Source organism: Capricornis sumatraensis, unplaced genomic scaffold, assembly GCF_032405125.1.
Source record: "Capricornis sumatraensis isolate serow.1 unplaced genomic scaffold, serow.2 scaffold15, whole genome shotgun sequence".
Classification (NCBI taxonomy): domain Eukaryota; kingdom Metazoa; phylum Chordata; class Mammalia; order Artiodactyla; family Bovidae; genus Capricornis; species Capricornis sumatraensis.
In genome coordinates, this window is record NW_027184626.1 from 1,300,480 (window position 1) to 1,310,740 (window position 10,261).

The 10,261-nt window shown below is 39.1% G+C and overlaps 1 protein-coding gene across 1 annotated transcript in view; it reads left to right on the plus strand.

Annotated features, from left to right (window-relative positions):
• Window positions 1-1,168, plus strand: part of LOC138072395 (copine-8-like) — a 28,316-nt gene extending 27,148 nt beyond the window's left edge. The window contains exon 6 of the mRNA XM_068963502.1: window positions 980-1,168. Coding sequence (XP_068819603.1) covers window positions 980-1,168 — 189 coding nt within the window. The remainder of the gene's footprint in view (window positions 1-979) is intronic.
• Window positions 1,169-10,261: the final 9,093 nt, after the last annotated feature.

A 10,261-nucleotide genomic window follows, 5' to 3' on the forward strand; every position in this document is an offset into this window, starting at 1 on the left:
TATTTAAAAGTTGTTCAACCTCCTGAAATGTCTTCACTGTGCCTTTTCTCCAAAACCTAAAATTACTGCATGCCCAAACTATCACAACATTACCAGTTCTCAAGTTGCTTTCAAGAATCATCATGTCTCTAAGGCAAAACTGAATTACTGCTCTCAAACAGCACAGTATTTTTTTTTAAGTAACCTTTATAACAGAGAACAGAATCAAGCAATCTATTGTCAGAGTATTCACTGATACAAATTCTCACATGATTGTTTATATAAAGAGAGAGCAATCATTTTTTTGTACTGTAAAAATAATTTTGATATTTGGTATACATCAATAAGAAGTATACCAAAATCTATGCTGAAGTTTTCCAATTGTTTATTGTTTGCCTTTTCAAATAATATAAAAATCAAGCATATTGCAGGTTCATACTAATGTGAACTGTATAAATTTTTCATTCATTTCCATGTGATTTGATGGTCTGCTAATATAATTTAAAATACTTAACATGTGTTCAGGAATCTTTAGCAATTTGCACTATTTTTTAACCCTGAATTGAGTAATATTTCGACACCGAAAGCTGAGTTAAGCATGCATTAACTTCATTTGAGAAGAAACTGAACCTGAGGAGAATAGTGCTCTTTTCAATTGGAGTCAGGTTAGGTGTAGAACTCAGAACTGTATAATGCATGTAGCAACATGATGGGTGTATCAGGACCAGGAGACAAGAGTTATTGTGGGGAAAAAACATAAATAACAATTACATCTCATTTTAGAAAAATTACAAGAAAGGTGTGGTCACTGTTAGAGCTATTTATAATGAATCAAATCTCTTTAAATTCATAGTAATTATTATGCCTCTTGCCATTACTCCAGCTTCTCTGATTCTCCTACAACCAAAAGTTTATATATGTTGGTTTTGTGTCTATTTTTTTATTTATTCAAATAGCATGGTAAGCTCTGTTAAATAACATACTTTCAACTCTGTTTTAGTTTGTGCCATTCAGAGATTATATTGACAGAAGTGGAAACCACATTCTGAGCATGGCTAGATTAGCTAAAGATGTCCTAGCGGAGATCCCTGAGCAGTTTCTCTCCTACATGAGGGCCAGAGGAATCAAGCCATCACCTGCACCTCCTCCATACACCCCATCTACACATGTGTTACAGACTCAAATATAACTCTGTTCCAAAATGCTAATGTAACTACACTTTGGTTAGAACTGCTGAGTCCATGCTTTTCTCCTGGTGCTCTATAATGAACCAGGGAATAATATATTCATCTAAGTTTGGTTTCAGCAGAATTGGTTAGTATGCCATTTTTTATCCAAAATTTATTATCTTCCTAAACCAAAACTGTAAATATGGTTGTTGCATGAGCAACAGAAAAATTGTTTATATGCTTGATGCAAAATATGATGTCTTGTATGAATCTTAAAGTTTTTGGACAGAAACAGCTAATTTCCAGTGAATTGTTGAGAAAAAACACAACCTATGTTTTTAACTCAGATATTGTCTTAGACTGCAATGTGTATAGGAAAGCAGTCTCTCTGTATCAATGTTTACATGTTACTATTTTTTAAATTAAAATACTTTTATAACTATTCTTAAGAATACAAATTTTGAACATTGAATCCTTTGTCTTCTAAATTGCAATAGCTATAGTCACAAGAGCAATATCTTTGAATGACTGTCTGATCAAATGCAATTGCAAAGAAGGGAAAGTAAAAATAAGTTCACATTTCCCCGTGAGTTGTCTTATGAAGCTACATCTGTTTAGTAAACAGTTTCTCTATGCTATTTGTCAAGTATGGGAATTTACACTTAGCAGATGTCTATCCTGAAAGAATATGCACTTTTTCATCAAGTTTGGGTTCTAAATTTAAACTGCAGTTTGTTTATGTTTCATAATGATAAGTAGAAATAATAAAAAGTCAAACATTGTATACTGTAAATGCACAGAAAATACTTTGTGTAAAAAGTAATGTCTTTATATTGCAATACTGTATAGAAAGACTAAAATTCAGAATATTTAACTGTGCAGCAGATGTTTTAAACACTTTTTTCCATTATACCTTGCTTAGATATTATTTTAATTCAAAGAGATACTGGCTCTTTTGATTTGTATTCCTTTCCAAGTTGCCACAAAGCATGTACAGGCGAGCAGTTTTTTGTGAAATTCCCGATTAAATATATACAACTGCGTGACTTAATACTCAACACATTTGTGGGAAAAAAAACCTGCTCCTATGTTCTAATCTGATAGTACACAATTTAAAATTGTAAAGAGCTTTTGCATGTACAATTTTTAAGAGGATTACAGTTTTGTGACAAGAATGACAGTTGTATCTAAATTAAAGCATTTCTCTAGAACAAATGGCCTTAAATTCTTAAAGAATTCCTGAAAATGATTGTGAATTTCCTTTAAGTAATAAAAAAGTATGTTTATTTTCTCTTTTGTGTCAACAGTGTACCTGCTTTATAATATTTTCCTTACTTATATCCTATTTATTACTCAGTTTATTTCTACTATGTGTTGTTCTCTTTGTCCCAAGTTGACTAAGGGTGACTTTTATAAGCATGAAATTATTTTATAGAAAAGAAATATATATATATATTCACATATCTATCAATAGCAATGTTATATAATTATGCAATCTTTAATTGCTCATTTTGGTGTATAAATTGAAATCTTTGAAAGGATAACTGTTTGTTCTGCAAATTTTATGTATAAATGACATAGAATCTGATGATTTCCTTTACTGGTCTTAAATGTTTATGCCAGCATAGATTATTACCCTGCAATTTTATTATTATTTGCCTTCATTCTTCAGTTAAAAAATAAAAATAAATAAAATCAATATTCTTTCCCTCTTGTAAAACATCAGTGGTTTCTTTTTGAATTGATCAGAAAAAAAATGAAAGATGTGTGCTCCTCTGTCTAAATATTAGTGTGCCCAAATCTTGAGGGGGCACAGGGTTAAGAAACAGGCTCCGTTACAAGCTTTATCCTTTGCGTGGTTGAGATTAATAATCAGAAATGTATGTGATATTAGTAACAAATGTAAGATTAGAAAATACCTAGACTTGTCTCTTTGTTGCATAAATGAAGAAACCAGGACTGAAAGGGTTAGGTGATTTATCTAAAACTGTAAAAATAGAATAAGAAAGACTAGACATCTCTTCAAGAAAATTAGAGATACCAAGGAAACATTTCATGCAAAGATGGGGAAAATGAAAAATAGAAACAGTATGGACCTAACAGAAGCAAAAGATAGTAAGAAAATATGGCAGGAATAACTGAAGAATCACACAAAAATATCTTAATGATCTGGATAACCACTATAGTGTGGTCACTAACCTAGAGCCAGACATCTTGGAGTGCAAAGTCAATTGGGCCTTAGCATCACTACAAACAAAGCTACTGGAGGTGATGGAATTCCAGCTGAGCTATTTCAAATCCTAAAAGATGATGCTGTGAAAGTGCTGCAGCCAGCAAATATGGAAAACTCAGCAATGGCTACAGGACTGGAAAGGTCTGTTTTCATTCCAATCCAAAAGAAAGGCAATGCCAAAGAATGTTCAAACTATTGCACAATCGCATTCATTTCACATGCTAGCAAAGTAGTGCTCAAAATTCTCCAAACTAGACTTCTATAGTACATGAAATAACAATATTCAAGATGTTCCTGATGTTCAAGCTGGATATAGAAAAGGCAGAGGAACCAGAGATCAAATTGTCAACATCCATTGAACCATAGAAAAAGCAAGAAAATTCAAGAAATACATCTACATCTGCTTCATTGACTACACAAAAACCTTTGACTGTGTGGATCACAGCAAATTGTGGAAAATTCTTAAAGAGATGGGAATACCAGACCACTTTACCTGACTCCTGAGAAACCTGTATGCAGTTCAAGAAGCAACAATTAGAACCAAACATGGAAAAACGGACTAGTTCCAAATTGCAAAAGGAGTATGTCAGGCTATATATTGTCACCCTGCTTATTTAACTTATATGCAGAGTACATCATGTGGAATGTTGGGCTGGATGAAGCACACGCTTGAATCAAGATTGCCAGGAGAAATGGAAATAACCTCAGATATGCAGATGACACCACCGTTATGGCAGAAAGCGAAAAGGAACTAAAGAGCCTCTTGATGAAGGTGAAAGAGGAGAGTGAAAAAACTGGCTTAAAACTCAACAGTCAAAAATGAAGATCATGGCATCCAGTCCCATCACTTCACAGCAAATAGATGGGGAGACAGTGGAAACAGTGACTATTTTCTTGTGCTCCAAAATCACTGTAGATGGTGACTGCAGTCATGAAATTAAAAGATGCTTGCTCCTTGAAAGAAAAACTATGACCAACCTAGACAGTGTATTAAAAAGCAGAGACATTACTTTGCTGACAAAGGTCCATGTAATCAAATCTATGGTTTTCCCAGTAGTCATGTATGGTTGTGAGAGTTGGACAATAAAGAAGGCTGAGTACCAAAGAACAGATGCTTTTGGTCTGTGGTGTTGGAGAAAACTCTAGAGAGTCTCTTGGACCGCAAGAAATCAAAAATAACCAATCCTGAATGTCATTGGAAGGACTGATACTGAAGCTGAAGCTCCAATACTTTGGTTACCTGATGCATAGAGCTGATTGATTAGAAAAGACCCTGATGAAGGGCGACCCCATAATGGTGAAGGAATAGGACAGGGAGATACTTTCTCCCCTACAAATTCATCAAAAGATCATTTGAATACAGAGCAACTTCCATAAAACAACTTCTGAACACTGTCAGAGGACACCAGGCACCCAGAAAGACAGCCCAGTTGCCTCGAAAGGAGGTAGGACAAAATATAAAAGATGAAAATAGAGACAAAGGATTTAGGGATAGAGAGTTTATCCTGGGGAGGGAGTCATGAAGGAGACGTTTCCATGCAATAGGAAACCCTCTCACAGGCATGTCAGTGGGGAGACTGGGAATCTCAGAGGGCTACATAAGTGGAAAAATAAAATAAAATAACCACATAGTATGTGCCTAACTGCTACTACCAGTGGAGAAGCAGCTCAGACACTTGCATCCACCAGCAGTGAGTGAGGGCTGGGCAGAGAGGCGTGGGTTGCATCATTGGTCTTTAGGGTAAGGACCAGGCTTGAATGCCCTGAGGACAATCTGGTGGGGCTAATGTGAGATAACAACCCAAACCATAGGGTCACCAGAGAGACAAAAAAAGAAAAAGGACCTTTCTGGCAAAAGGCTCTAACACCACATGCTCACAGAACAAAGACTGTGCCCTAGCAAATGCCAAAGGAGAGTGAGCCAGCTACCATTTAGGGTCCTCTCTCCCTAGAGGCAGAGAGGCAGAAGTGCAGTAGCCAGAGCCAGAAGGCAAGAGGCTGCTCCAGTCTCAGCCCCAGAGACTGCATTTTCCACCAAACTGTGAGCAGGCTGCCAGTTGCTAAGCACGTCTTCCTGGGATCCTGGAAGGTTCACATCTGCCAGGAATATCACAGCCTTAGCAGCTCCTCAGAGGAGATACACACCACATCTGGGGCTGTGCCCTCATGACACACCTGGGAAACTGAGGAGCCAAGAATGGGAAGGTGCATAAGACTCCACAGCCCACCTGGGACAGTGTGCTCATCAAGCACCCAGTTGCCTGAGCAGCTTGGACCTGGGAAGGGCGAAAATTGCCCAGCCCATCTGGATCTGTGCCCTTGTGGAGCACCTAAGAACCTGAATGGCTTAAACCTGGGAAATGCACAAAACTCAGGGCTCACTTGGGATGGTACCCTTGCAGAGCACCCTGGAGCCTGAGCAGGGTGGACCTGGGAAGTACACACCGCCTTGGGCTGTGGCAAACCCACTGTAGTCCATCCAGTGTGACCACTCCCCACACATGCCAGCGGTGTTTGTTTGCAGAGTCCATCTTCACAGCACAACTGAACAAGTGAGCCTAAATAAGTGGCCACATGTGCCTTCTCTTGTCAGGGCAGAAATTAGACACTGAAGATACTTCCAAACAGAGGAATCCAAAATAAACAAAGAAGAGTGAACCCCCCTGGAAGTGACAGGTGCAACAGATTAAAACCCTGCAGTTAATGCTGGGATTATGCATTTAAGGGGCAACTATAGAACTTTAGAACAAGTACAAGCCAGAACAAGGGACTATCTGCCACTGAACTGACCCCACACTTCCCACAACAGCTCCAGAGAAATTCCTAGGTATATTTTTACTATTATCACTTTTTAATTTTTTTAAAATTTTAATGCTTTATTACGCCTTTAACTTTCATGTTTATAACCTACTATTGCAAGGAGATCCAACCAGTCTATCCTATAGGAAATCAGTCCTGAATATTCATTAGAAGGACTGATGCTCAAGCTGAAATTCCAATTCTTTGGCCACCTGATGCAAAGAACTGACTCATTGGAAAAGACCCTGATGCTGGGAAATATTGAAAGCGGGAGCAGAAGAGGAAAACAGAGGATGAGATGGTTGGAGGGCATCACTGACTTCATGGACCTAAATTTGAGTAAGCTCCAGGAGTTGGTGACAGACAAGAAAGCCTAGCATGCTGCAGTCCATGAGGTCACAAAGAGTCAGACACAACTGAGCGACTGAATAGAACTGATTACCTTTCTTAAAAAATAACCTTATTTTTTTTTAAAAATTCCATATATTTTTATTAATCTTTGTGACCAATTTTGTCTTGTATTTTTATATTATATTTTTGAGAGTCTAACCTCTATTCTAGGTGTTTAATCTTTGCTTTTTGATATTGGTTATCAATTTTGTACGTTTAAGAATCTAATCTTCAGTATCCCTTTTCACATAGGGATTTGATTACTGACTTGATTGTTCTCTTCCCTTTTGACACTCCGTTTTCTTTTCCTGGTCACCTCTGTCTCCCCCTCCCTCTTCTCCTCTCTATGAATCTCTCTGGGTGTTCCTTGTTGTGCAGAGTTCTTTCACCGTTAACCTAGGGGTTTTATCTTCAGTGCTGTATGGATGGAGAAGTCTCAAGGCTACTGTAAGAGGAGGACCAAAGCCCAGAGGCAAGAGGCTCAACTCCAGAACTTAAGAACATCAGACAACTCCTGTCTCTAGGGAGCATTAATAGACAAGAGCTCACCCAAAAGTCCCCATACCTACACTGAAACCAAGCTCCTCCCAAGAGACAGCAAGTTCCAATGAAAGACACACCATGCTAATTCTCCAGTAAAACAGGAACACAACCCTGAATATTAAAAGATGGGCTGCCTAAAGCCATACCAAACCCGTATACAACTGAAAGTCACTACTGGATACTTCACTGCACTCCAGGGAGAAGACATCCAGCTCCACCCACAAGAACACAGACACAAGTTCCCCCAAGGAAACCTTGAGAAGCCACTGGTTCAACCCCAACCATAAGAGGCAGACTCCACAATTAAGAGGAACCACAACCTTCTAGCCTGTAGAAAGGACACCCCAAACACAGCAATCTAATCAAAATGAAAAGGCAGAGAAATATCCAGCAGCTGAAGGAACATGATAGTTCAGTTCAGTTCTGTTCAGTCACTCAGTCTTGTCCAACTCTTTGCAACCCCATGAACCACAGCACACCGGGCCTCCCTGTCCATCACTAAGTCCTGGAGTTTACCCAAACTCATGTCCATTGAGTAGGTGATGCCATCTAACCATCTCAACCTCTGTCATCCCCTTCTCCTCCTGCCTTCAATCTTTCCCAACATCAGAGTCTTTTCAAATGAGTCAGCTCTTCACATCAGGTGGCCAAAATATTGGAGTTTCAGCTTCAACATCAATCCTTCCAATGAACACCCAGGACTGATTTCCCTTTAAGATAGACTGGTTGGATCTCCTTGCAATCCAAGGGACTGTCAAGAGTCTTCTCCAACACCACAGTTCAAAAGCATCAATTCTTCGGTGCTCAGCTTTCTTTATAGTCAAATTCTCATATCCATATATGACTACTGGAAAAACCATAGCCTTGACTAGACAGACCTTTGTTGACAAAGTAATGTCTCTGCTTTTTAATATGCTGTCCAGGTTGGTCATAACTTTCCTTCCAAGGAGTAAGCGTCTTTTAATTTCATGGCTGCAATCACCGTCTACAGTGATTTTGGAACCCCCCAAAATAAAGTCAGCCACTGTTTCCCCATCTATTTGCCATGAAGTGATGGGACCAGATGCCATGATCTTAGTTTTCTGAATGTTGAGCTTTAAGCCTACTCTTTCACTCTCCTCTTTTACTTTCATCAATAGGCTCTTTAGTTCTGCACTTTGTGCCATAAGGATGGTGTCATCTGCATATCTGAAGTTATTGATATTTCTCCCAGAAGACTTGATTCCAGCTTGTGCTTCATCCAGCCCAGCATTTCTCATCATGTACTCTGCTGCTAAGTTGCTTCAGTTGTGTCCAACTCTGTGCGATGCTATAGACGGCAGCCCACCAGGCTCCACCATCCCTGGGATTCTCCAGGCAAGAACACTGGAGTGAGTTGCCATTTCCTTTTCCAATGCAGGAAAGTGAAAAGTGAAAGTGAAGTCGCTCAGTCGTGTCCGACTCTTAGCAATCCCATGGACTGCAGTCTACCAGGCTCCTCTGTCCACAGGATTTTCCAGGCAAGAGTACTGGAGTGGGTTGCCATGATGTACTCTGCATGTAAGTTAAATAAACAGAGTGACAATATACAGCCTTGATGTACTCCTTTTCCTATTTGGAACCAGTCTATTGTTCCATGTCCAGTTCTAACTGTTGCGTCCTGACCTGCATACAGGTTTCTCAAGAGGCAGGTCAGGTGGCCTGGTATTCCCGTCTCTTTCAGAATTTTCCACAGTTTATTGTGATCCACACAGCCAAAGGTTTTGGCATAGTCAATAAAGCAGAAATAGATGTTTTTCTGGAACTCTCTTGCTTTTTCCATGATCCAGCGAATGTTAGCAGTTTGATCTCTGGTTCCTCTGTCTTTTCTAAAACCAGCTTGAACATCTGGAAGTTCATGGTTCAAACCCACCAAACCAAACAAAATAGGAGGAGATAGGGAGTCCACTTGAAAAATAATTCAGAATAATGATAGTAAAGATGACCCAAAGTCCTGAAAATAAAATGGAGTTACAGATAAATAGACTAGAGACCATGATTGAGATGCAAGAAATGGACCTAAAAGAAGGATTGAGAAGATTCAAGGACCTAGAAGAAGTAAAGAAGAGTCAATCAATAATGAACAATGAAATAACTGAGATTAAAAACACTCTGGAGAGAGCCAACAGTAGAATAACTGAGGCAAAAGAGAGGATAAGTGAGGTGGAAGATAGAATGGTGGAAATGAAGCAGAGAAGAAAAAAATAGTAAAAAAAAAATGAAGACAATCTCACATACCTCTGGGACAATTTTAAACTCCCCAACATTTGAAACATAGGTGTCCCAGAAAAAGAAGACAAAAAGAAAGGGCATAAGAAAATACTGGAGGAGATAATTATCAAAAACTTCCCTAAAATGGGGAAGGAAATAGCCACCCAAGTCCAATAAACCGAGAGAGTCCCAAACAGGATAAACCCAAGGTGACACACCCCAAGACACATATTAATCTATCTAACAAAAATTAAACACAAAGGGCAATTATTAAAAGCAACAAGGGGAAAGCAACAAACAATACACAAGGGGATCCTCATAAGGATAACAGCTGATCTTTCAATAGAAATTCTTCAAGCCAGAAGGGAATAGCAAGACATACATGAAGTGATGAAAGAGAAAAACCTAAAACCAAGATTACTATAACTAGCAAGGATCTCATCCAGATATGAAGGAGAAATCAAAAGCTTTACAGACAAGCAAAAGCTGAGAGAATTCAGCACTACCAAACCAGCTCTTCAACAAATGCTAAAGGATCTTCTCTAGACAGGAAACACAGAAAAGGGTTATAAAAATGAATCCAAAGCAACAGAGTAAATGGTAATGGGTTCATTCAGTTCAGTTCAGTTCAGTTGCTCAGTCGTGTCCAATTCTTTGAGACCCCATGAATTGCAGCACGCCAGGCCTCCCTGTCCATCACCAACTCCTGGAGTTCACTCAAACTCATGTCCATCGAGTCAGTGATGCCATCCAGCCATCTCATCCTCTGTCGTCCCCTTTTCCTCCTGTCCCAAATCCCTCCCAGCATCAGAGTCTTTTCCAGTGAGTCAACTCTTCACATGAGATGGCCAAAGCACTGGAGTTTCAGCTTTCACATCATTCCTTCCAAAGAACACCCAGGACTGATCTCCTTTAGAAT